The sequence below is a fragment of the Malus sylvestris genome, chromosome 15 (genome assembly GCF_916048215.2).
Source record: "Malus sylvestris chromosome 15, drMalSylv7.2, whole genome shotgun sequence".
In the NCBI taxonomy this organism is placed as follows: domain Eukaryota; kingdom Viridiplantae; phylum Streptophyta; class Magnoliopsida; order Rosales; family Rosaceae; genus Malus; species Malus sylvestris.
Genome location: NC_062274.1, coordinates 21,623,061 through 21,649,999, shown reverse-complemented (window position 1 = coordinate 21,649,999; position 26,939 = coordinate 21,623,061). Strand labels below are relative to the sequence as shown.

Genomic DNA, 26,939 nt, shown 5'->3' with positions numbered 1-26,939 from the left:
TGTAATATGATACCAGTGACATATTATCTGCTAATATGAATCCTATTTCCAAAGAATCCAAACGAACTTCCATTGCAGATGACAGCCTCTGGACGCATGCCGATATAGCCGCCATGCCGATGCCGCCAAGTTATTCCATTCAAATTTCCCCATCCTTGTTGTCGGTACGCTGTAATCTTCCAGTCCGATAAAACAGAGACAAGATAAAGACAAAAACATGAGCTTAGAAATTACAGAAAAAAAAGGTTTATTTGTCTCTCTTTTCTTATTGCAGCTGTAAACTTAACACTCGGAGCATAACATCGACATAGTTAACATCATCAATGTCTTCTGTTCTTTGTAAGCATCGGATTTTCCTCCTCACTTCCTTCAGATACCCTTTTCTTTGTTCTTCTCATTGTCTCCTTCGTTACATTAAATTTATGTGATTCGCTTCTCGAATTTCTTCTCCTTCTAAATCAACCCTTCGATGCCTGCCTCGGTGTTCAATTGGGTTTTTTGTAAGCTCGTGGTGCTCAATTTAGCAGTCGTTTAGGGGGCTTAGCTGGTGATCCGTGCTGTTTTCCCTCTCACCGATGCCGTACTGGCCAAGCCTGGCCACTTTATCTGAAAGTTAAGAAACCTTGCTAGGACTTATAAGGAGTTGAGTCATTTTCTAACCGTTGCATGAACTTGGTTAGTTAAAAATGGAGAATAATTGGTCAAGGCCCAGTAGGAATTCTCTGACGCCGGTGAAGCAAAGGAGGAGTGGATATGAGCCATCTTATGCCGAGACAGACATCCCAGATAGCCCCTGGCACGGCGGAAACAAATGGCCAAGTGGAGAATGGGAGTCTAAAGGGGCAAAACCAGAGTTGTATTTGGGAAGAACGATCAGCCCTTCGAAGCAGAGCAGGAGATCTTCAAGGTTTGAATACGACGGCCCTACTCCAAGAACTACCTCTGTGGTAAGTCCGGTTCGAAGAAGAACCAGCAGCAAGTCGCCCTACAAGCCCAGAAGAGATGACAGCAATGCTCGAACTTTGCCAATGGCGGGTTCTGATATTCATAGGAACATCAGCCCCTTGGGAAAGTCCGAGCGCAGGAGACACGTTTCACCTTTTCAAACAGACCGAGAAGAGCGCAATATGAACGACGATGGTGATGAGATTGTAGGCTCAAACAGAAACCTGTTACATCAGCGAAGGAACAGCAGAAGATCAGCAGCTGCTCCGCAGCATAGATCACCGAGAGAAACCAACCAGCAGAGGAATTGTTCGATCACGCCTACGAAAGGGGAGAGGACTCCATCCCCGTTATCCAAAAGCATGGCTCATCAGAAGCAAAGGCAAGTGAGCACGCCATCTGTCGGCGAAATTAACGAAATGCTTGCCCATGCAAAGCTTGCTAGAACTTCTCCAAACTCCATGTTGAATAACAAAGCTGCTCCGGTTTACGAAAGCTCGGATTCTATTGCAGCAGGTGATATCTTCTTCTCCAGAGAGTGCGATGTCATGGCATTGCCTCGAAATCACTTACAAAAACCGAAAGTGGTTTCCTCTGCTGCCTCTCAACAGAGAAGTACTACTCGATCAAACGGTAACTTCGATCAGAATGTCAATATCCGCGGACTTTTGTCCCCGTATGGTCTGTCACAGACAACCACCACCACCTCCAGCTCTGCGGTGAGCAGGCAGAGCAGCGGGAAGCTGAGCATGGCTAGCAGCAAGACGAGTGATGCAAGCAGGACGACAACAGCCAGCATGAGGAAGTTCACAGACAATAGGAGGAAGAGCGAAGGTCAGGCGTGGTTTTCGTGTATGAAAAAGAGTTCTTGCAAGAACAAAAAATTGTCACCTGAGCAGAGCGCATTCAATGAAGCTGCATTCATCGAGAAAGCGTTCGTGGTGGAAAGTCTCAGGCAGTTATGGGCGGATAAGCATCGGCCTAGTTCGTTGAACGGATTCGCTTGCCACAAACAAGAAGCTCAAGTTCTCAAGCAACTTGTGAGTAATTTTCTGATTAAATATGCGCAGACAGAATTGATAGCAAAGTTCCAGTCGAAAATAGAACTGGAAGACACTAAACAGACAATAAAGCCGTTTATTGTATCAGTGTCCCTCCAGTTTTGTTTTTAGTTTTATAACCAGTTCCATTTGTGCGTATTTCACCCATTTTCATCGTTTGTTCTGTGTATTTTTCTAGCTGCATACGCAAATACGTAACATCTGCAGGCCTTGTGCATGTTTGTTTTCGGTTTTCTTCATGCTTTCTTGCTCATGCTCTTGAATATGTAGGCGATTGATAACGTCAGTCCCCATATTTTGTTTACTGGACCAACTGGTTCTGGGAAGAAAGCTCTAACAATGGCGTATCTTCGGGAAATATACGGCGACGCGAGCTGGGAAGTATGTATCTTTACATCAAATACAACGAAGTTCAAATCTTTTTCCTTGAAGATGGATTAAAATTATCTGTTTTGGTTTTTTACTTTTGTTTTCCTCTGCAGATATCTCATGATTTAAGATACTTCCGGGTTCAGGTATTCTGTTGTGAAATAGACAGTTGAGAAATAGAAATAATGCCTTTCATTTTGTGAAATGCTCATAATGTTCTTAAAATTAAAAGTCGTTCTTCCTTACCTAGAAATCACATGCTAACACACATGCATAAATAACTTATCGAAAGCACAAAAGAAGAAATTTATGTGCACGTGTCAAACTGTGATTTATCTGTACGGGTGAACGAGCGTTTTCAAATTTCTCTTACATGACCCAATGGTGACAGGAACAAAGGCCAATGCAAGTAGTGGTTCCATTGACATCCAGTCTTCACCATGTAGAACTCAATGTACAACTGGAACCAAATGCCAGATATGCCCTAATGGGTTTAGTCAAGGAAATAAACAACAACGAAATTGCTCATGAAGTCAGCTCTATAAATTCCAAGGCAAATCATAGAGGTCAAAATTCTCTCAACAAACCCACAAACCCCTTCCAAACACTTTTGACCTATTTCTCTCAAAACTCTAACATGTTTTTCCTTTTCGTTCCAGTGATGGTTTTGTACGGTGTTGACAAAGCATCAGCGCACATTCAGCATTTGATCAAATGGATCATGGACTGTCACTCGGAATCGTGGAAGCTCATACTCTGTTGCGAAAATGACACCGGCGTCATTGAATCGGTGAAAAACCGGTGCATGGTCATCAAGGTTGATGCTCCTGCGACTCATGAAGTAAGTATTACATGGACCGTAGAGTTCCCGAGATGTTATTTTAATTATACCTTAAGCTAATATAAACTGCGAAGAGCGAGATTCAAACTCGGGTGCATAGAGAAAAACACAACGTTTTCAGCCAACGTGGATACGCCCACGCCCACGTCCGCTTACCTTTTATTTCTCTTTGCCAGATTATGGAAGTTCTTATTCAGATAGCCAGCAAGGAGGACTTTGACCTACCTATGAGCTTTGCTAGTAAGATTGCAAATAAATCAAAGCAGAATCTGAGAGAAGCAATCATGGGTCTTGAAGCATGCAAAGCACACAAGTGAGAACATATGGCAATAAAATTGTTGGGAATTTTGAGTTTATTGTAAGGTCAACTTACATGGAGCTTTGCCTATGCAGCTATCCTTTTGAAGATGAACAACCAATTCCGCTTGGATGGGAAGAGGTGCTGCTTGAACTCGCTTCAGAAATCCTAGCCGATCCTTCACCGAAGAGGTAATCATTTTATCGGCATCCGTTGAATGATGTGAATCTCAGAGTCATTCACCAATGTGAAACCCACGAGAGATGTCACACCTAACTCAGTTACACCGTTCATCTAACAGCATCCCACCATGCTTGAATTGATTTTCCGCATTAATCTTTTGCCAGATTATTTTTCATCCGGGGAAAGTTTCAAAAGCTTCTTATAGATTTTGTCCATCCGAAGCTGATTCTACTGGTACTGCATCGATACCTCGAATTTGTTCATATCTAGTTAGTCACCAATGTATAATTTTGTGATGGAGTTTGCATTTTCCAAAATGCAGAAGCTCGTGGAACTGTTCCTAAAGGGAGTAGCATCTAGTTCTAGGAGGGAACTCTATTACTGGCATGCTTACTATGTAAGTTCTCTCCCTAATTTCTTCTTTCGGCTCTCAGAGATGGATGATGAACTGACTAAAATCTTGTCCTCGCAGGAGAAAAGACTCCCCGAAGGGGCGAGTGCGTTACTGAAACTAGAAGGTAACGTATGCAAACCACTAAAATTCTTCATCCAATTATATAAGGATTCAATAATTTGGCACAAATCCACTTCTGTAGTAAGCTTACAGGTTAATCATGCACCTTTTATGCAGAATTTGTGGCCAAGTTCATGAGCATACACCGGAAGAGTTCCAACCACCGGGAGTACGTGTAGTTTATATGCCCTCATTGAGAGTTGATCGTTACTTTCTGTCTATGTATAGGTTTTTTTCAAAATTGTGTTACTGCAGTCTAATACTCAGAAAAAGAGAACGAGACAGAGATAAACAGCCCTGAAGTTTTTTTCCTAGGTTCAAGATGATCATGAAGATTTAGATATAGTACAAAGGCATGCATTATCTTTGTTTAGACAAAAAGAAATAAAACAAGCTTACACATTCTCAGCTCGGTCTTTATGTATATCTTTTAAAATGAACAACGAAAGGCATGTGAACAATATTTTAGTATGAAAAGAACGTAAACACACCCATCTGAACATGGAACATCTTCTCATGCTTTACTTGGAACAAATACACTGAACAATATACCATAGACTGCTGTTAGCTGTGTCTTCAACAATGTATATTTTAATCTGCTAGGCAATGTTTAAAGAAAAACGAGTGCAACTTGAACTCTGATAAACTATTAGGGCATCCACTTCTAAACTAGAGAGTATAGCACATGTTCAAATATACTGAACGAGCATTACCTTCAAAACATACTTAAGAGCCCAAATTTATCATCTTGCTTCCACTCAAGGTTCTACAAAGCAGCAGCATTTGATTTTTGTAGAGAAGCCACTCCCATTCAGACTACTTTTTTCCAGTGTATCGCTGCAAATACAAATGGGGACAGTATAATAATTAGTTTCCATTCATGGTAGGGACCTATATATGAAGGCCAACAACAAAGAGGGGGAACGAAGCATCAGAATATGTTTACTCACCCTCTTTCCGATATCAAATGGAACATATTTGTATTTGATCATGTGTAGGATCTGTCGTTTCATTGTGAGGACAAACAGAACAATCCAGTAGCATAGCAATATTGGCCAGAAAACAGGTACATCCAGCAGAGAAATAAAGGTCATGATGAATGCAACAACAAGTGCCTTTGTGATGGAATACCTGAAAAACAATGAACACATTCATTTTCCATGGTAATAAAAATAGCAATACAACATCAGAAACATTAAAACTCCCCGAGATTTTTAACCAAGTGTGATATTAAGAATTAGAGACAATTCAACTTCCTTGCTGCTTTTCATTTTGTGAGGTGAACCAGTTTAGTCATGAAACTAGGTATTGAACCAGTCCAGTGGTATAATTCCAATACACAGGAATCAGATGGCAGCACGAAATCTGAAATTCACTTATTGGTTTATGCTAACTGATACTCCATGGCATAAACACCCTGTTGACTCAGTCACTCAAGGCTTTTAATAACTCCTATAACCAGATGCCTATAAGCCGTACCAATACTCAACAGCAAAACCATCCTTCAGTAGTTACGAATTACTCCCATCATTATTCAAAAACAATTTTTTACCATTACAGTAAAACCCATGAAAACCCTTCTGTAAAGAGGGAAATATATGGTTTTCATACATTTCTACGTAAGTTGAACTAGGGAAAATAGCATGCAAATATGGCATAATAAGAAGACACTTGAAGCATTTATTTCTACTACAAGACACATCACACATTCTTTAACATACACAACATATGGAAAGGGGGTTTTCCATCAAAATGAGCCCCGAACATAAGAAATCACACCGAACCATGCAATACTATTGTTTTAACACCATCACTGCACATATGAAGCAAAAGGATGAAAGAAATTTACCAAAACTTAAACTCGGGAAGGCGGCGAACGAAAGGCTTAAACTCATCAGAACCACTTGTTGGCAATGAAGGCCCATCCACGGACTCAAGCTCCGGGTCAACCTTTGGCGAGAAGAAACCAATCAAGAGATTCAAGACGTAGATCCCCAGGCCATAGGAGACAACATAGAACCCCTGAACATAGTACACACGCAGAATGTAAATCACAGCCAAAACTAGGGTTCCAAGCCATCTATTCACAGTGTGAGGCGTTGACCGATCCAAATAGTATTGGAATGCTCTCGCAAAATCGCTCCGCCATTGGGCCAGTGGCGCCGCCGCTGCTCCGCCCTCACTTCCAATTCCCTCCATCAAATCCGGATTCTACCAAAAAAAATGCAACAAAAATGATTGCTTTTTCATTTTTAGAAACTGACCTAATAAACTAATCAAGCTACTTAGTTTGTTTGCTCAACATAGAATATCAGAATTGAGCAAAACTGTATGAATAGACATTTTCTATCCCCATTTTCTCGGTAAACAAACAAGAGGCTACAGATTGTTCTTGTGCATAAATGAGTGAACGAGTTGAATAAATTAACTGCGGATTAAGCTAAATCAAGCAAAAAAGAACGTAGGATCGGCAAGAGAGAAAATTACCTGGCGAGGGAGTTAGGTTTCGTGAAGCGGATGAACTAACGACTCTTGCCGCTCCACGATCGGCTCTCGTGGTCTCTTTTGTTCATAAAGCTCTTCGAGAGCAGGCCTAATAACGGGCCGGGTCAAACAGGCAATTTATCCCAATGAGACCCAGGCTCACGTAATTGGCTTTCAAAATATCGAATTCTTTTGTTTTTTTTCCTTCCTTTCCAACTGTATTTTGGAAAGCGAATTTGACCGCGAGAATTGAGAATTGGAATAAAGTATCAAACATTTTTAAAAACTTGAGCTACAGTACAAAACTATGGAATTTATCGATACTCAACATTTAACCTCGTAGTACTGTCATTCTTTTTTTTTTCATAGCGGTTTATCGCACATCATACGATTCGTTTTCGTCAACTACTATTTGTGTTTAATTTTAAATAAAAAAATCAAATAATTTCTATCTGCACGATACACGATGAATGGCTAAGATTTATAATCCCCACAATTTGAGTCTAAATGGGATCCAAATCCGTGTGGTGGGTCAATAATCAAGTGCAGCCCTACTTCCTTGAGTATAACAAAAATGACAACTCATTAATCACTAAAGCAATGTCCATAACATTTGACATTAAGCATACTTAATCTAGTCTAATCTTTTTAAATAAAGATAATCATTTGCCACTTAGTGATATGGTCCAGTAGTATTCATCTTCACTTGTAAGTGAGAGGTCTTAGGTTCGATTCTCTCCAAAGGCGGATTTGAATCACACTATTGATACCCTATTGTGAGGTTAAGCCCACCCCTCTTTCTTTTAGTGTAGATAATATCGTTCGTTCAAAAAAATAAAAAAATAAAAAAGACAATCACTCTTAGTCACAAATATGCAGTCGGCACTTGCACTATTCTTTTTGTGGCATCAAAACGTGTTATTTTCTCATGAAATTGTTGGCATTTCACGTATATATCTCTCTACAACATGTGTTTTAATTCGCCCATGGAAACCAACTCCATGTGAACTTTCTATGGTCATGCCAAAAATGGAAGCACGATATGAGAAAAGCGATCATGGGTTTTGGCTCTTGAAGCATGCAAGGCACACAAGTGAACATACTGCAAAAACGAAGATTTTTTAAGGTGTTTCAGTATCGATACTCCGAACTTTTTAATTGTTAGTTCTTTACTTCAAACACAAAAACACATGGAGCTTGACCTATATAAGCAGCTCTGCTTTGTGGAGAAAGAACACCCGATTCCAATTGGATTGGAAGAGGTGCTGTTTGAACTTGCTTCAGAAATCCTAGCTGATCCATCACCTAAGAGAGATGTAATCATTTCATTGACATGCGTTGGTTGATCTGAATCTCATAGTCGTTGACAAATGCGAAATCCATGACGGATTCCACATCTAACTCAGTTACACCGTTCATCTAACAGCATCCCGCAATATCTGAATTGATTTTCCGTATTAATCTTTTGTCAGGCTATTTTTCATCCGGGGAAAGTTTCGAAAGTTTCAAAATTTGTGTTCATATCTACTTAATCGCCAAAGTATATTTGTCTAACAGAGTTTGCATTTTCCGAAATGCAGAAGCTCATGGAACAGTTCCTAAAGGGAGTAGATGCTAGTTCTAAGAGGGAACTATATTACTGGCATGCTTATTTAATAAGCTCTCTACCTCGTACCTTATTTCTGCTCTTGGAGAAAACGAACTGACTCAAATGTTGTCCTTGCAGGACAAAAGGCTCCCGGCAGGAACGAGTGCGTTACCGAAACTAGAAGGTAACATATGCAAGCCATCAAAATCCTTCATCCACTCTTGTACTAGTTTACTGGTTATATTATGCAGAATTTGTGGCCAAGTTCATGAGCATACACCAGAAAGAGTTCCAACAACCGCCTGTATGTGTAGTTCATGTGCCCCTGTTGAGAGTTGATCGTTACTTTCCGCCTATTTATGGGTTTTTATCAAGATTGTGTTACAGCAGTCTACTACTGGGAAAATCAGAACGAACCAAACACAAATGACCCTGAACCTTTAGATATAAAATGACATGCTCTCTTGTTTACGCTAAAAGAAACCAGCGTACTCATTCTCAGTTTAGTCATATGAGTGTGTCTTTTAACATGAACAACGAAAAGCAAGTGAACATTATTTATGCATGCGAGAATGAAAACACACCCACCTGAACATCAAACATCTTATCATGCTTTGCTTGCATCAAACACAATGGGTCAATCAATGCCCCCAACACGCACACAAAAACACTACAACATAGACAGCTGTTAGCCGTGGCACCAGGTCTAATGCTGTTTCAACAATGTCTAATTTAATCTCATAGGCAATGTTTGACGGAAAGCAGTGCACCTCCAACCCTGATAAGGCCTATGGAAGATTAACTATCAGGGCATCCTGACAAGACCTGTCATCCACTTCTTCTAAACTAGAGAGTCTAGCACATGTACAAATATATTGAATGAACATTACCTTCAAAACATACTGAAGAACCCAAATTTATCATTTTGCTTTAGCACAAGGTTCTACAAATCAGCACCATTTTAGTTTTTGGATTTGTAGATAAACCGCTCCCATTCAGACTCTACTTCTTTCCAGAGTACCGCTGTCAAAAACAAATGGAGACAGTATAATAATTAGTTTACATTCATGATAAGGAATGAATGACCTACAATGAGGGCCAACCACAAAGATGAGGAGAAAGCATGAGAATATGTTGACTCACCCTCTTTCCAATATCAAACGGGACATATTTGTATTTGATCATGTGTAGGATTTGTCGTTTCATTGTGAGGACAAACAGAACAATCCAGTAGCATAGCAGTATTGGCCAGAAAACGGGTACATCCAGCAGAGAAATAAAGGTCATGATGAATGCAATAACAAATGCCTTTGTGATGGAATACCTGAAAAACATCAAACAATTTCGTTTCTAAGGGAAAATAAAGGATCCAAAATCAATACAACATCAGTGCATTAAACTCTCCCAAGATTTTTTTAAACAATTGTAAAAAAAGGTCGTACCCAGTGCACAAAGCTCCCGCTTTACGCAGGGTCTGGAAGAGGTGAATGTCGGCTAGCCTTACCCCCATTTATGGAGAGGCTGCTCCCAAGTTTCGAACCCGAGACCTACCGCTCATGGGCGAAGGCACTTGTCATCGCACCAAGTGCGACCTCTTAATTCCTAAATGCTTTTCATTTTGTGAGGTGAACCATTTTAGTCATGAAGCTGAGAAATCTAGCATACCAGACAATAGACACGCATATGCAAGAACTTCTCACATAAGTCAAGGTATTGGACCCTAACTACCGGGCACATGAATCAGGTGGCAACACGAAATTTAAAATTCATTTCTTGATTATAACTCCTACAACCTGATGGCTGCAAACCAATAAGTAATATCGACTAGGACACCATTTCAACTGTAGAACCATCCTTCAGTAGTTAAGAACTACTTCCATCATTATTCAAAGTCAAAACGGATTTCTACGGATAGAGTGAAAAGCATTAAAACCCTTCTCTAAAGAGGGAATATTTACATACATTTCTAAGTAAGTTGAACTAAATACACAGGGAAAATAGCAGACTAATTGTTTGTTAATCAAGAAGTTCCCACCGTCCCTGGCATTATTGGAAGACACTTGAAGCATTTACACATCCCTTAGCATAGAGAACATATGGAAAGGGGTTTTTCATCAAAATAGGGAAAGAAGTTGCCCCCTACCTGAAAATAAGAAATCATAGTCTCTAGAACAGATACTTGAAGCATTTACCACTACAAGCTACATGCACACATCCCTTAACATTCACAACATATGGAAAGGGGGGTTTCCATCAAAATGAGCCCCGAACATAAGAAATCACACCGAACCACGCAATACTAGTTTTAATACCATCACTGCACATATGAAGCAAAGCTGCAAAAGGATGAAAGTAATTTACCAGAACTTAAACTCAGGAAGGCGGCGGACAAAAGGCTTAAACTCATCAGAACCACTTGTTGGCAATGAAGCGCCATCCAAGGACTCAAGCTCCGGGTCAACCTTCGGGGAGAAGAAACCGATCAAGAGATTCAAGATGTAGATCCCCAGACCATAGGAGACAACATAGAACCCCTGAACATAGTGCACACGCAGAATGTAAATCATTGCCACAACTAGGGTTCCTAGCCACCTATTCACAGTGTGAGGCGTTGACCGATCCAAATAGTACTGGAATGCTCTCGCAAAATCGCTCCGCCATTGGGCCAGTGGCGCCGCCGCTGCTCCGCCCTCGCTTCCAAGTCCCTCCATCAAGTTTCGATTCTACCCAAAAGATAAATAGCAGCAAAAATTACAGTCTTTTCGTTTTTGGAAGCTGACCTAATAATAAATCTACTTGATTTGTTTGCTCAAGATAGCATAAATGATAAAAAAAAAAAATTACTGTACGAATCGAATTTCTCTCTCATTTTCTCGGGAAACAAACAGGGGATACAGATTTGTTCTTGTGCATAAATCGGTGAACGAATTAAATTAAGTGCTGCGGTTTAACCTAAATCAAGCACAAATGAATGCAGGATCAGCGAGAGATAAGATTACCTGGTGATTGAGTTAGGGTTTCGAGAAGTGGACGAAACTTGGAAGACGATGAATTTACAACTGTTGAGTAGGCTTATAACATTAACAGGCCGGGTCAATGAGGCCCAGGCTCACGTATAGGGCTTTCAAAATATCGAATTTGAACACGAGATTTCGAGCAAATGAGTCAACGCGCTTAAAAACTTAAGCTACAAGATCTTTACAAAACTGTTGAATTCATAAGCACTCAACATTTAACATCATAGTACTTAATTGTCATTCTTTTTATTTCACGATAATTAAAGACAAGAATTGAACTTTGGTCCTAAATATTGCTCCACCACGAGAACTAATCGTTTTTTTTTTTAACAAATGATATTATCTACATTAAGGGAAGAGGTTAGCTTAACTTCATAATGGGCTACCAATAATGTGGTTAACCTAAACTAATCGCTCTTATATGCACTAAATTAAGTACAATCAAGGGCAAACTCATAGATTAACGTAGAGAAGTGCATTATTATCTTATACATTATATCTTATACATTATATTGTGGGTGACTAATTGACTTGTGTCTCATTAGGTTGATAGGCTATGTTTTATTAGGTCATCTCTAACTAAAATGGCTATATCTAGCTTCCGTCTAAATTATAGCCCGACAAAAAATTATTTTTTAATAAACACTATCATGCCACTTCATATATCATCTCCAAACGAAGGAAACTGTTTTTTAGCCCATCAATAATTTATTATTTTTTTGTTCTTTAACTTTATTGATTAATTGAATTAAATTACCATATTTATAAATGAGTAACTCTCCATATTTCTTATCTTTATATAATCTTAATATTTTTTTCGGAATGCTATGTTTGTTTTGCTTCCAAAAAAAAAATTCGGATAGGATTTTAAAGAATCTGAAGAATTAAAATAAAATGAGGTAAAATAGTACAAAATGATGAAAATGATGTGAGAAATAGTGTAAAAATGACTTAGATATTTATAGGGAAAAAAATTAGATTTTTAAAAACTTTATTTTAAATTTCATCTTTAAAAAAAAAAAAATCTAATCCAACGACTAGCAAACGTCAGCTAGCATGTGGGTTGCTGATAGTTGGGACAAGCTTTTCGGGTTGGCTGGATGGCTTCAATTGCCCAGCCCGATGGCCATAGGATGGAGTTTGGCCCAATGGGTTACTTTTTTCTTTGGCATGGACCTCCATTGGAGATGATTTTTTTCCTTATTTCGAGCTATAAAATAGCCTATAGCCATATGGCATGATCAATTGGAGATGGCCTTAGTGTGGGATAACTTTCGTTATGATGGTTTTGAGCCAACTAATGGTTGATATGGGAAATGTAATGTTTATGTTGGAATGACGATGTTGCCCAATTTCCACCACTTTGTCGTACTTTGCCCTAATCTTCTTTCGATTTTTGTTGCAATTTGCCTTTATAAGAGCTAGATTGAAGCATAAACATCTGTAAAACTCATCATTGTTAGCAAAAGATATAAAAGCAATATCATTCACTCACTCTTCGTAGATCGGCCAGTGTAGTTGGCTTTACTTGACTAACACACCTCAACCCAGAATGTCCACCTGGACACCTGAATCGCAATGTGTTGGCCGACACCTAGAAGGTGACGAAGTCATAAAGTGTAGTGATGTGAAAAATGTGAATAAATTAAAACCTAAAAGTGACTAATTTAAAGTGCGTATGTGAGCGGTATTGAACCCATATCACACAAGTGATGTCAGAGCATAGATAAATTGCAGTAAAAGAAAAGTAAGGACATTTATACTGAAATGAGAAGTCTCATATGTAACAACTTTTACCAACAATCCTCGTCGTCACGAAACATCTGCCACTAAAATCCTAGAAGGGCGAAAAACAAGGGTGAGTGAGCCTGAAAAATAAAGTTTTGTAAAACCTTTTCGAAATTGTAACCCCTCACTGTAAAACAAGTATATGGTTTCCCAAAAATATTATAATATTAGTATATAATAGGTACCTTGCATCACAAATGAGCTAAAAGGTTGTAGGCATAACAACAAGGTATCTCAACATCAATTCTCAAATCGTTATTTCAAAAAATCAATGCTCATTAATTTATGTAGGCACTTAAGTCCATTGCAGAGATATTCAAACAATGGAACATGCTAGGTGTAAATTTTACATTCTAGTACTACATCACGTGAGTTGCGCTCATCGCATCACATACGAGTTCAAAACATCACACAAAAGGACAGGTTGGCACCTAACTCTAGATCCAAAGCGAATGTAAACGATGGAACTACATGTGAAGCTAGTCTTTGGCCCAAGACAGTACAAATAGCTAAGAGACACTGTGCAAACATGTAGTAATGAGCAGATAAAATGCAAGGATGCCATGCCACAGTTTATGCTCACAAATAGTATTAAAAACATAAAGTGCACGAAAAGTCTATTTGTAAAGCTAAACATGGCATGTCATATCATAATATATAAAAGCAGTCATCGGAAAAAATCACATACACATATATACATAAAAATAAAAAGATCCACTCACACGTACTTGCGATTTCACATCCTTTCAAGCTAAGAAAGTCAAGAGTCTCTGATACTAATCGCACATAAACATAATATTGGGACCCATTGGTAAAACTCAACTTAGACGATCAAATTTGAGAAAACGGAGTGCGGATTTATAATCAGAGCGTCGAAATAAGTAAAGAGGGGTCATGGGCAAATTTTGTAAAAAGTCAACGATCAACCTTAAAAGTCAACCAAGACACATCGATGGTCAACTATGTTAAAATTTCAAAATTTTCTTAAATGGATGTCAAAAATGGACTCGAAGCGTCAAAATTAGCCTAGGAGGGCTTCCGAGAAAATTCGAAAAAGTCAACACAAGAAATATTCCAAGGATATTCCAGAATATTCTCAGTCCATTTCGGAAATGGGATGAGCTGGAACAATGGCCCAAAGGTTTGGGCTTAGGCCTTTTTTTCTTTTTTTCTTTCTGTACAGGGTCGAATCCGGATTAGGGTTAACGAGTCATTAGCTTGGGCCAATTCTTGGATCTGGGTTGGGCTTCATTTTTTTATCGAGTCAGGTCAGACCCAATTGGGCTCGCGAGTCGCACCCGCCGAACCCAAATGAAGAAGAAAGCTGGATATGGGAATTATGGCCGGAAAACTTCTCCGACTCCGTTTTGGGATCAAAACTCAACCAAAACTTACCATCTAATTACCATAATGAAGCTTGGAGAGTAAGCATTCGAGCCATAACAATATTGGGTCAAGTAGTGGCTGGAAATGGTCGAGAAATGGTCGAGAAATGGCCTGCAGCCCATAGGTCCTTTGCCGGAAACTAGAGAAAATTCCATAGAGTTGCAGAGCATGAATTTAGTCCCAAACTCCATGAATTCAACTTCCAAATCTTAGAAAATACAATCTGAGAAACTCAAGGACTTACCTAAAACATATTTATTTAAATTAGGGGTCGAATCCACCTCGGATTCGATGGATTCCCTTCGAAAGCCTTCACCGGGTTCTAGAAATAGGAAGCATAGTACATGCATGTCAAATCTCAGTAACTTCTAACTAAAATTTACATGCAAGAGAATATATAAATACCTGGAATTGATTTGAGTTGATCACGAGCTCCAGAAATCACAAACTCACCAGAGTTTGCTCGAAAAAAGATGCCTCATAACACACAAATTAAAGCTCAAATCCAACAGAAAATTCAATTCAAACACAGGGACACCACGGTTGGATGGAAAGGCACATATCCCAGTTCCATGCGACCTTCCACCGCCACGGCCTCAAGCAGCAACAAAAGCAGTCACAAATGCAGTCTCAGCCAAGGAAGAATGTTGGTCCGCCATTCTTTATTCAGTTGTCAATATAAGTGCCTCAAGAGTGGGATAAGTAATGGGAGAATCCCGAGCTTAAGTAGCACTCACCGTCATTTCAAATGCAGGTCCTAGATTGTTCAACACAATATGTACGAGTTCATCATCATTCACAGGTTGCCCAGCTAGGGCAAGGTTATCAGTTATCGCATTCATGCGATCCAGGTAATCCGCAACAGAGAGATCACGTTTCTTTGTCTGCAGTAACTCATTTCGCAGGAACAAAATTCGGTTTTGTGATGTGGAGGCATACCTCTGCTCTAAAGCTTCTCAAGTGGCACGTGCATTCCTCTTACTTGCCACAGTAAACAATACATAAACAATCAAGGAGCCATTTAAGGATCATTTGATCCTGTTGGACCCATGCAGCATATTCTGGATTGATAATGGTAACACCCGACATGTGTTTGGGATGACACAATGAGGTACCATCCACATACCCCAACAGATCTCTACTTTTGAGAATTGGGAGAATTTGAGCCAACCACAGTGGGTAGTTGGTTCTATGAAGCTTAATGTTGACAACAGTGGAGAAATGATGGAAATGATTGATGGTATGAGGCGTGGTAGAATTGGAGGAGTTGCCATTGCTTTCAGCCATTGAAGCGTGGGAAAAAAAAAACTGGATCGAGTCGTTAGACAGTAGGGCTCAATACCATGTAAAACTTCAGAACTCAAACTTTCACTTCAATTGCATACCCAATTAATGATGGGATGCATATATTTATATTAACTTGAGGATTACAAAAAGGGTTTGAAAACCCGAGAAACATAGAGCTTTCAAATATACAATTAGATAGCAGAAGACTGCATGCGCAGCTTGACTTACAACAAACATTTGAAAACAAAATCCTATAAACTAGGAACAGCTAAAGGATAAGAGTTTGAACTGATGAAATCCTCAAGTCGCGGGAATAACGATGTGAGCTTGACTTCATCTAACAATAGGAACCCAGAACTCGAAGAGAAGGAAAATAATCTCACCTGAGATTGAAGGTGAGAGCTTGAAGCTATTAGGTCTAATGGCAGGTCACTGCCCAGTGCTCCGATGGCACATGCAATGGTATGACTAGTTTCCTCTCGTCCTAGAGGTTAAGGTTTCATGGTTTTGGAGTTCAATTTGTGAAGGGATTAGGGCGATAGTGTTGGTTCTCTCTCTCTCTCTATGTGTTAGATGGAGTGTGAGCTCGAAGGTGCAGAGAGAGAAAGAAGAGATAGATAGTGATTTCAGAGAAGGGAAAGAGAGAGAGAGAAAGAGAAAATATATTTTTAAAAAAAAAGGAAAAGAATGATGTCTGATGGATGGGTGTTGACAAGAGTAGGTTTTAAAACCCTAAAATAAGTATTTGTTTAACACAAGGCCGGCTCAAGCAGTGATGCACATTGCACGAGGTCAGTTTTTCGGAATTTGAATTTATCTCAGGTAAGTTTACATTGTTTCAAATATAATTTTTTCGTTATAATTCCGAATTGAGTTCCATATGCGCTCACGTGTTTGTAAAAATGAGTACTATTTAACAATGGTCAAATAAGATTGAAAAGGTGAAAGGATAATTGAAGTCCAAAGACCTACGTGGCATCTCATGGACATTTTAGGAATTTCATTGTTGTTGTGAGTAAAATACAATAAATTTCGGAATGAAACGTCACATTACTTTACAACAATGATTCTTAGTCACAATTATGGAAATGGAAATATAGTGGATCAAGTTAGGCACTTGCACTATTCTTTTGTGGAAATAGAGTGTGTGTGTGTGTGTGTGAGTATTGCACTTCATTGTGTTGTGTGTGCGCATATGTGTGTGAGCTGAGAGAAGCTCAGATTCCGTTGTGTGTGTGCGAGACTCGTATTCAAGAGCTCCATGTATAATTTGACCTAAACTTTACATGTTTGGTTAATAATGCCTGATGTTTTCGTCTATGCAGGACCTGGTGCACCAGCAGTTTTCAACTGTGTGAGTCATTGTTTCTAACTTTCTTTTAGTCTTTTTATTGTTCTGATCTTTTAGCAAAAGGACCCTTTAACAAATCCAACATGTAAGTTATGGATGTGTTGCATATGGTCGCCGTGGATGAGTTTAAAACCCTTTAGAATAAGATTGTGGAATGCTTCTATCAGTGGACGATGACTTAAATAATCTTCCCCACTTTTTGAAAAATAAATGACAAAAAATATATATATTTAGCTGAAGATTCTGTTACACCAGTTACATAAGAATCCAAGTGATAATTTCTGTGGCAGGTTGTTGAAATTGGCAAAGGCAGCAAGGTTAAGTATGAGCTCGACAAGAAAAGTGGCCTTATAGTAGTAAGACTATTCTTCTTCTTTCCAAATGATGAGCTGTTGCCTCTTTAGTTAACCATACTTATTCATTACGGTTAGAGAAATTTAAACATGGGCCCTGTATATTTACCGTTGTTTGGTAGACATTGTTATCATAGTGTTTGCTAGGGTATTGGCATCTAGTGTGAAATTGATGCCTTTCATGGAGGACACTAATGCATGAGGCTCTTTAACGCAGGTGGACAGAGTGCTTTATTCATCGGTTGTTTACCCACACAACTATGGTTTCATCCCACGAACAATATGTGAGGATAGCGATCCTATGGATGTCCTAGTACTGATGCAGGTAATGTCATTTGGACACATAATTCCCTCCTCAATGGCAAAACAGCTAATCTTGTATATTCGACTGAACTTATTAAATAGTCTTGGATTTTTCTCCCATATAGGAGCCCGTGATACCTGGTTATTTCCTTCGTGCTCGTGCTATTGGATTAATGCCCATGATTGATCAAGTAAGAAAGCCTGTTTCGATCTCATGCTTGACTAGATCAATGCGTTTAAAGAATTTAATGTAACAAGCAAAGGAAGTTTTGTTTATTTTACTGCTGTTTTCATTTGGCTATCAGAATTTCAATATTTATTCTTTGTATCGTTTCCTCTCATAGCGATCTGATTTCATACATCCAGAAGTGGGTGTAGCTATCGAAAACATGAGTTCTATTGCAGGGTGAAAAGGATGACAAGATCATTGCAGTATGTGCGGATGACCCTGGGTTCCGCCATTACACTGACATCAAGGAGATTCCTCCACATCGCCTTGCAGAAATTCGTCGGTTCTTTGAGGACTGTATCCTATTACTACATTGCGTGCATTCCATTAAATTGAAGCGGTTGGGAGTCGTGTGACTCCACAGTTATGAATTACCTCAAGTAGATAATTAATCTATTAAAAAACTTTGTTCGTCTCTTTGCAATATGAACTGGTTTTTGCCGCATGCCCTTAACTCTTACGCCATGATAGACAAAAAGAATGAGAACAAGGAAGTTGCTGTTGAAGATTTTCTACCTGCTGAGGCTGCCATTGAGGCCATCAGATACTCCATGTGAGATAAACTTTACTTCCACTCTTTTCACGGTCGCCTATGATTATTGCAAATAGAACGTAAATATTTCATTGTTATTGTTTTCTTAAAATAACGTCTTGTGTGCAGGAACCTGTATGAGTCTTACATATGGAGGGAAAAAATTCTCAAAATTCCCAAACCAAACAAAAAAAATACCGATCCCAAACCAAAAATGTCCTAAATCGATTTTCCCAAAATTTCGGTATTCCCATACCGAATCGAAAATGTATATTTTTAATTATTATATATATATATATATATATATATATTTTTAATTATAATTAGAATTAATTTGAACCGTTGGATTGTTTCAAAATCTATGCCGTCCATCTATTCCTTGTTAGGCTTTCAAGTTTCAGCTTTGTTTCTCCCTGTCGAGGACTGAACTGACTCCACTCCGGTTTCTAACTTTCATTTCATTTCTCAGTCTCTCTCTCTCAGCTCAGTCTCACTCAAATCCAACTTCGGCCAGCCATTCACCAGCCCACCACCACACGCGGATCATCCACTTCTGTCTCTCCCTTCCTTCACGATACAGAGTCACAGCCACCATTGGTCTGAGGTCTCTCTCTCACGATTCTCTCTATCGTGACTCTCTCTTGCGATTCTCTCTCTCAAGAGTCTCTGACTCTCTCACGCGATTCTATCTCTCAGATTCAGACACAGGTAAATAAATATGGGAATTAATTTAGGGTTTGAAATTTAATTTAGGGTTTGTGAAATTTAATTTACGAATTCTAGATTAGGGTTTGTAATTTTAGGGTTTTTGAAATTTAATTTTCGAATTCTAGATTAGGGTTTGTAAATTTAGGGTTTGTTTGGTTTCACAGATTAGATTCTATTTAATTGATCTAATGGTTCAGGTTCTTGGGTTTTTGCAGATTGGTGAAGGTCCGAAGGAACTGGGCTCTTTTGCTTTGCTACTGTGCTGGAGTTTTATTTGCCAATAGCAACAGGTAAATTTCTCAGATAAGTTTTATTTAATTTTATGCTCTCTTGAATTGTATGCTCCTTTGATTTAATTGTTGCTTTTAAGAGTGTAATGTGGGACATATTTATATTCAAGTCTTGGAAGTATTTGGTCTTTAAGGAATCTAAGCTTTTGGAGCTTTGGTATATTTACATTAGTCATTGGTTGACCTTTTGTAATAGGTTGTGGTTTAATTTAATACTCTCTCGATGCAAACTGTTTAATACTCTCTCTATTCTGATTTAATAGGCTGTGGTTTAATACTCTCTCAAATTCCGATTTAATACTTTCTCAGATTCTGGTTTAATAGCATATGTGGAGGTTATTCTCTTCTAGTTGGAAGCCATTATTAATAAAATGGATGTCACATTAGCGACCCATATTTACCAATGTTGATCAAAGCTTAAGCAAGATCAAAATTTTTGTCTTTTTATGAGAATTACTTGGGGTATTAGGCAGACAACATTACTGATGATATTTCAAATGTTGTTTTGTTGGTGTGTTATTGTTAACAGAGAAGGTGTACAAACCAATGCCACAAGGACATCAAGGACAAGGTAATTTTGTTTGCCTCAACCGAGTAGGATTCATCTCCTTTTTAGCCTTGTCCAGCTTCTCCATATTTACCGTTATGAATGACTGTATAAACATCCTATATGGATTAAATCCGAGATGTAGTGTACATGTACTGTCGATTTGCTATGTCAACTTGGCCCATCACAATTTCTTGTTTGTGTGGTAAGTATGCTCGACAAGATTCTTCAAACTTAAAGGGTAAAATGCATAGTTGAACAAATTTTGTTTCCGTCTGCTTTGTAGCGTTTCTTTTACTTTCTGTTGTATATATTCTCGTTTAAGCTTACCATCAAGAACTTGAAGGGTAAAATGCATAGTTTATCACCCGTTTTGAATTTAGTTGAGACGATTGATTGAATGCATTTTTAAGCGGGAACATATCAAAGTTTAAGCAAGCTATTTCTAGATGAGCCACATATAGGCAGATTTGTGCACAGATTAGGCAAATTGGCAGATTGCTTTTGAATAGGCAAATTGTGCACAAAAGCTTTTGAATTGGTAGATTTGTGCACAGATTAGTAGAAACAAATTGGCAGATTGGGCTTGCCTATGTGTCAATTTTTCAATATAAAATGTTGAATTTTAGCCCAAAAGCATAATATGTCAAATTTTTGTCCAAAAGCCCAAAACCATTTCGGGATTCCCGATTTGTCCCGAAATCCCGAAAATTGAGATTCCCAAAAATTTGGTTTGGAATCGGTATTGAAATTGGAATTCCCGAAAATTTCGGTTTGGGAATCGAGACAAGGGTTTCGGTATGGGATCCCATACCGAACCACCCCTAGTCTTACATCGTGAAGAGCTTGAGGCAGTAGGCTAACTTGCAGGCTTCATAATTAGCGAAATGGCTGAAACGATTTATTAATACAGTAAGATCCGTAGACTTGTTGCTAAATACGAAAGTATCGCGCTATATCTCTGTGTTTTAAATGGTTGATCTTATGTTGTACTTTTGATTGTACGTCTCTTCAGTGTGTTGAATAATGTTTTGTGGATAGTAGATTTTGTCATTGGATGATTTCATGCAACTTTGGATGCAAAGATTTACCTTCTGAAGCGATTGAATCTAAAAATTTGAGTTGTATTTACTTTTACAGTACTTTTAGTGCATGAAAATGAAGGAAAATGTTTTGGTATAGAGTACAAAACTAAGAGAGCTGAACATGTATTGCTAACTTGGACAAGCATTTGGGGCAACTGATTTGTAGCTCGGTTGGTTAAAAAGCATTCGTCCTTGAACCGAGGTCTCATGTTTGAATCTCCCTCTTCATAATTGGATGAGTTTAGTATAGATTATTCTCATTGTTTGTCACAAAAAAGGATGTCACAAGCCTTGATCCTCATATCCGGTTCCATGTTCAGATACTCGAACTCGACCTTACCGTTGTCAACCCCGGCATGAGTATCCTGCCAATTTCTCTCATGAACTTGTATTACGTTACTGATTTTATCATGATAAAAAGAATTAAAGAGCTCGTTTTCCCTATTTCCACGTGGTATTCTTAACTGAAAGATTACATTACGATACTGTAGGGAAGCTGTAGTCAATAACCACCAAAACAAGATCCGGGCAGGTGACTAAACGGCGCGCATTGAATCCGAGTGAGCGAGTCCAGTAACCTCCTTCGCTGGCCAACATTTCCAACCCACTTGTCAGCAGCGCCGCTCTCCTCCTCAAACCTCTCAAATTCTCAAATGCTTTGCTCCACCACCCACAGCTGAGACCGCGACTGAACCCAGTACGCGCCGTCCCATACACCATCCCCTGCAAACTAACGCTCATCGACAAACCCTCCAATCTCCGACGACGATGGGGACCCTGGGCAGAGCAATCTACACCGTCGGATTCTGGATCCGCGAGACTGGCCAAGCCATTGACCGCCTCGGTTCCCGCCTCCAAGGCAACTACTACTTCCAAGAACAGCGTACGCCCCCAATTCTTCTCCTTCATCTCTCAATTCCTTCAAACCCTAACGCACACAAATTTGCACACAAATTTCACAATCCTGAGTCTGTAGCTTTGTTTATTGAATGTCGAATTGAATTTTGAGATATGCGGTGGTTGAATTTTGTGTTATTTTGTTTCGATTGTTGTTATTAGTATCGCGGCATCGGACGCTGATGAACGTGTTCGACAAAGCTCCGGTGGTCGATAAGGAGGCGTTTGTGGCGCCCAGTGCGTCGATCATAGGCCAAGTTCAGGTGGGCCGAGGCTCCTCCATTTGGTACGGTTGCGTTTTGAGAGGTAAGCATTTCTGTGAAAAAGTAAGCCAATTTGTTGTTGGGAGTAGGGTAATATTAACTCCTAAAGTAGGGTAATTTTGGTTTGAGAATCCAGTTCTGTGAAAAAGTAAGCCAATTTGTTGTTGGGAGTAGAAGCGTAATCCCGAAAGATGTCGTATTTACCTGATTGTTGTTTTCGGGTGTGAAGGTGATGCTAACAGCATCAGCATTGGGTCTGGGACCAACATTCAAGACAACTCCCTTGTTCATGTGGCAAAATCTAACTTGACTGGCAAGGTTTTGCCTACCATTATCGGAGACAATGTTACTGTAGGTGAGTTATGTGTGATTGTGTTTCCGGTGATTTTAGCATGGTCTTGATGTGGGTTTAGTTTAGTGTAAGGATCTAATTCTGGTGTCGTGGTTTTCGATTTGAACTGTGCAGGCCACAGTGCTGTCTTGCATGGATGCACTGTAGAGGATGAGGCATTTGTTGGTATGGCTGCAACCTTGCTTGATGGGGTTTATGTTGAGAAACACGCCATGGTTGCTGCCGGAGCCCTTGTAAGGCAGAACACAAGGATCCCCTGTGGAGAGGTATGTCAAAACACCCTTTATTTGCGTGGAATGTGACAAGTCCGTACCCGGTTAAACTAGTATCTTGATTGTGCAAACTGTTATTACAAAAAGCTCACAATAAGTTCATCCTAGTGACTCAGTGCGAGCTGACACCTTTTATAGCTGAATGTAGCTCTTTTTGTTTATTAATTTTTAACGACCAACTTAAATTTTTCGAACTGGTTGTTTACTGAATGTTTTATAACAGGTATGGGGAGGGAATCCAGCAAAGTTCCTGAGAAAGCTCACAGAAGACGAGATGGCCTTCATCTCCCAGTCAGCCTTAAATTATTCCAACTTGGCTCAGGTTCATGCAGCTGAAAATGCAAAGCCCCTCGACGAGATAGAGTTTCAGAAGGTTCTGCGAAAGAAGTTTGCACGCCGTGATGAGGAATATGACTCGATGTTGGGTGTCACTCGTGAGACACCGGCAGAGACTACTCTTCCTGATAACGCATCGCCACCTAAGGCTGCTTAAGAAAGTACGACTATTAACGATGTGGGTAATGGTACCACCTCTTTGAGATTTAGTGTAAGTGAGTGTTTTTGTTTATGTGCGGATTTATAGCGAATGGCTGCTTTACATTTCGAATAATTTTTGGGGCCGTCTGGAGTGTGAAGGTCAAGACTCAAAACACGAAGAATAGCATATGGCTCTGCTCGTTCTCTCTGATTGATATGCAACTTCTCTTCTGTTTCGGTGTTGTGATAGCTTCTTTCAAGATCTCTTATGGCTCGTTTACTAAACCGTAATCAAAATTGGGGGAATTGATTTGATGCAGAATTGGATTGGGAAGGAATCAGAATCAGATTCCTATGAAAGGTGTTTACTAAATTGTTAAGAAACAAAATAGGAATGATGTTGGTTTCATATAAGTTGTTTGTCAATTCACTTCTAATCGGAATCAAAACCGCCCTTGGTCTAAATGAATTATTTTATGTGATAATTAGTAAAATTTAATTTTCATACTATCTTAACCCATCAATGATAAAATTTTCTATCTCTTTATAAACTAATTTTTTAACTTTTTTTTTTTACCTTTTCAAACCTAATTTTTATACCCACCCCATAACTTCCCAAGCCAGTAGGCAAGTTTTCTACCTTTTGAAACTTTAATTTTACACATCTTTTCTCTTCTCCTCAGTATCCTTCGTCAGTACTCACCAGCTGCTATCGCCACCACTCTCACCCTCCCTCTCCTCCATTTTATTTTTTGTGGATCCTTCATCATCATTTCCTGCGCATCCATTAATCTCTCTCACGCGTCATACCTCCATCCCCACACAACCACGATGCCACAACCAACTCACTACGATATCTACAGATGCCCTAGGATTCTTGAGATTGGTTCATTGGGGCACGGGGAGGTGAAAGGGAGGCAGACAGAGAGGTCTAGGCTTGTTGATTTGAGTGGCGGATTTGGAGTTTTTAGGAACTAGATGGGGTTATAATAGGTAGAAAATTGTATTTCGGATTCCTCCTTTATCCCAGGATTCAAATGACGCATCCTACTCAGGAGTTCAATTCCTCCAAAATTAGGAATTCAATTCCTATCTTTCGAGTGGACCCCACCCATTTTGATTCCTCCAAATTTTAGTAAACACAAGAATAACTCGTAATCGGAATCACACTCCGACTTTTGATTCCGATTATGGACACGTAAACATGCTCTTAGATATGTAGTTTTAGAGCTTGATTGCTTTTATATATGTTTTATGAAATAAACGAAGTGAAATCAGGCATCGAAACCTGCTGATACTTTTCTTCTGTTAAACTTTTTTCACATCCTTTGATCTATTTAGTTGTGGAAGTAATAAGAATTATGAACGGGATTATTAAAACAAAAAACAAAAAAACTAACAGTTTTGAAAATTCAATTTATAATAATTAGAAAATAGTTCTCATATTTAAGCCTTTAAGGTGTGCAATCGTAGATTTTGTTTCATCACGCTTTAAATCAATTAAAAGATCATTCAATCCATTTCGTTTGGGCGAGTGGAGGATGTGAGTCGCGAGGGCTACGGATTTTGATTTGACGGATTTCTGGCAAAGTTAGATTTTCAAAAAAGAACTAGAAATAGACAGTTCTGATTATCGAAATATTTTAAAATGGGAAAAAAGCTAAGAATGTAGAATGAGAAGGTTTAACCGATAATGTCGGCTGGATAGCCCAACAAACTAACAATCTTGGATCAGATTGAATGGATTTTGCAGTATTTCTCAACTTCTGGGCTGGACTGGATAAAGAGCTATTATTTTTCTTTCTATTCTCAAAACTTGAAGGTTAAACCTGTCTAACGAGTACCAACAATGCATCATCAACTCAAATATTTACTTGTCCAATCCAAAAAGATGATTAGTTGACAAGTAAATCCAATTTAATTATCCTCATCATAAGTTTGAAATTTACTCATTTGGTTAAAAGTGTCTTCAGCCATTGTTCATGTCGAAATAAATTACAACACACGTAAAGATCATAATTTACAATTTTAAAAGCATTTTATCTGTTTCGCTCTTTGCAGGACCATCACTAGTCTCAAAATCTTAAGACGTATCACGGCAGTATCATCTCACTTTACAATTTGCAGACAAAAAGTAGGGACCGAAACTCAAATTTAGACCTACTAGAATCCAACTTAAGAACACTATTAAAAAAGACTTCGATACCAACCAATGTATCAAACTTGTGCTTTTTAATGTTTTCACAAGTCATTCTTCATGAATTGAGATACTCTCCGATTTTTTGTCCAAAGCAGACGGATCCGAAGATCCGAAATACTCATTTTAAATCCTACACATATTTCATTAATTTATTTCATTGGTCCACCTCATACAAACTAACGGTCTGAATCTCTCTCATTCTCTCTTGAATGGTCCAAAATTTCAATCTATCAACTTCGATCCACAAAATCACCTCATACAAACTAAAGGTCTGGATCTCTCTCCCCTCTCCGCACTGCAAAATCCCGAGAGAGGATCTAAATTCATTCTTTCACTAGTTTGTTCATGTAAGATGGTGGTATGCACTTTCTACTATTTATGTGCCACCCACTAAGTTAGCAATGGCAAGCAGTATGACTACCACGTCTTATCTAATTCAAATGTAGAGAGAGAGAGAGAGAGAGAGAGAGAGAGAGAGAGATTTATCCTTTCCTAATCCTGTATTTGCGCTCTCCCCTCATGGAATAATTCCATAATTCCTGCTTTGTATACAAATATTATACAGTATTTGACAGTAGGTATAATATTCTGCATCATTAAACAAAGCAAATGAATTCCATTTTTCAAGCACAAAAATGAAGACTTTTGGTGCCTTTTTTCATAGGAAAGTGGCAAACACAAGGGCCCAGAAAAACACCCCCTTCTTTTCTGGCATTGGTATTCGGCAATTGGCAATTGGCAATTGGCATTGGCATGCATGAGAGGCTTATGGGATACCCAACCTCACATTTCAAACATTTCAAAAATTTCAACATTTCAACAAGGAAAGAGAAATACGTTTGTCAGAAGCACTTGCCTTAAACTATTCAAACACATTCCCAAATTTCTTTCTTTTCAATTTTTTTGAATTTTAAACATACAAAATTCATTACAAATTTAACTTGCTCGTAATCTACTGGGTTTTTTTTTTAGTTTTATATTATTAAGAAGAGGGGAAAGTGTTAGAATTCATCTGTTCCACATCGGCCAAAAGGCTTGAAAACAAGCCCTTTAAAAAGAATTACCCCACACCGGATGGATTGAGCAGGTGGCCAAGTGGGGAAGTATCAATGTTATTGGAGTGGGCCTATGACCCGTCTACCTGAAATTTAAGATGGTATCGGAGCCAAGGGACGAGCCCGTACTGTCACGTGAACGGGTGGGTCCCTTTTGACCTCGCACGAATGGATGAGCCCTGACTTGGCTCCACGTAGGCCAAGAGATGTCACGTGAATGGGTGGGTCCCCATTGACCCCACGTAAACGGGTGAGCCTTAGCTT

The 26,939-nt window shown here is 39.0% G+C and overlaps 5 protein-coding genes across 7 annotated transcripts; 3 read left to right on the top strand and 2 right to left on the bottom strand.

The window, feature by feature from the left end:
• Positions 1-123: 123 nt before the first annotated feature.
• Positions 124-4,460, top strand: LOC126604787 (uncharacterized). The gene is made up of 10 exons (XM_050272096.1): positions 124-1,985; positions 2,277-2,387; positions 2,767-2,941; positions 3,035-3,216; positions 3,393-3,529; positions 3,610-3,705; positions 3,862-3,931; positions 4,020-4,094; positions 4,170-4,215; positions 4,329-4,460. Exons 1-10 carry the CDS (start codon positions 687-689, stop codon positions 4,388-4,390), a joined length of 2,253 nt encoding a protein of 750 aa, XP_050128053.1. The 5' UTR covers positions 124-686; the 3' UTR covers positions 4,391-4,460.
• A 247-nt stretch (positions 4,461-4,707) lies between these two features.
• On the bottom strand, positions 4,708-6,858 carry LOC126604791 (protein RER1B-like). 2 transcript variants are annotated; one of them, XR_007616743.1, is made up of 5 exons: positions 6,699-6,858; positions 6,061-6,422; positions 5,162-5,342; positions 4,925-5,048; positions 4,708-4,750 (listed from the first exon to the last, which is right to left on the bottom strand). XR_007616743.1 is itself a non-coding variant. In XM_050272101.1 (4 exons), exons 2-4 carry the CDS (start codon positions 6,408-6,410, stop codon positions 5,028-5,030), a joined length of 552 nt encoding a protein of 183 aa, XP_050128058.1. In that variant the 5' UTR covers positions 6,411-6,422; positions 6,699-6,858; the 3' UTR covers positions 4,708-5,027. The 2 variants fall into 2 exon arrangements, 1 of the variants encoding a protein (XP_050128058.1); XM_050272101.1 differs by having other exon boundaries at positions 4,708-5,048.
• A 1,340-nt stretch (positions 6,859-8,198) lies between these two features.
• Positions 8,199-11,434, bottom strand: LOC126604790 (protein RER1B-like). 2 transcript variants are annotated; one of them, XR_007616742.1, is made up of 5 exons: positions 11,283-11,434; positions 10,645-11,006; positions 9,427-9,607; positions 9,174-9,306; positions 8,199-8,608 (listed from the first exon to the last, which is right to left on the bottom strand). XR_007616742.1 is itself a non-coding variant. In XM_050272100.1 (4 exons), the coding sequence occupies exons 2-4, from the start codon at positions 10,992-10,994 to the stop codon at positions 9,286-9,288; spliced, it is 552 nt and encodes a 183-aa protein (XP_050128057.1). In that variant the 5' UTR covers positions 10,995-11,006; positions 11,283-11,434; the 3' UTR covers positions 8,873-9,285. The 2 variants fall into 2 exon arrangements, 1 of the variants encoding a protein (XP_050128057.1); XM_050272100.1 differs by lacking the exon at positions 8,199-8,608 and having other exon boundaries at positions 8,873-9,306.
• Positions 11,435-17,061: 5,627 nt separating this feature from the next.
• On the top strand, positions 17,062-20,474 carry LOC126602799 (soluble inorganic pyrophosphatase 1-like). Its single transcript, XM_050269661.1, has 11 exons — positions 17,062-17,115; positions 17,403-17,468; positions 17,683-17,790; positions 17,894-17,959; positions 18,174-18,294; positions 18,469-18,550; positions 18,659-18,745; positions 19,453-19,527; positions 19,791-19,842; positions 20,057-20,098; positions 20,400-20,474. The coding sequence occupies exons 1-11, from the start codon at positions 17,062-17,064 to the stop codon at positions 20,472-20,474; spliced, it is 828 nt and encodes a 275-aa protein (XP_050125618.1).
• Positions 18,935-23,656, top strand: LOC126604786 (gamma carbonic anhydrase 1, mitochondrial-like). The gene is made up of 8 exons (XM_050272095.1): positions 18,935-19,237; positions 19,453-19,527; positions 20,057-20,098; positions 21,651-22,042; positions 22,219-22,362; positions 22,549-22,674; positions 22,786-22,937; positions 23,167-23,656. Exons 4-8 carry the CDS (start codon positions 21,928-21,930, stop codon positions 23,434-23,436), a joined length of 807 nt encoding a protein of 268 aa, XP_050128052.1. The 5' UTR covers positions 18,935-19,237; positions 19,453-19,527; positions 20,057-20,098; positions 21,651-21,927; the 3' UTR covers positions 23,437-23,656.
• The last annotated feature ends 3,283 nt before the right edge of the window (positions 23,657-26,939 follow it).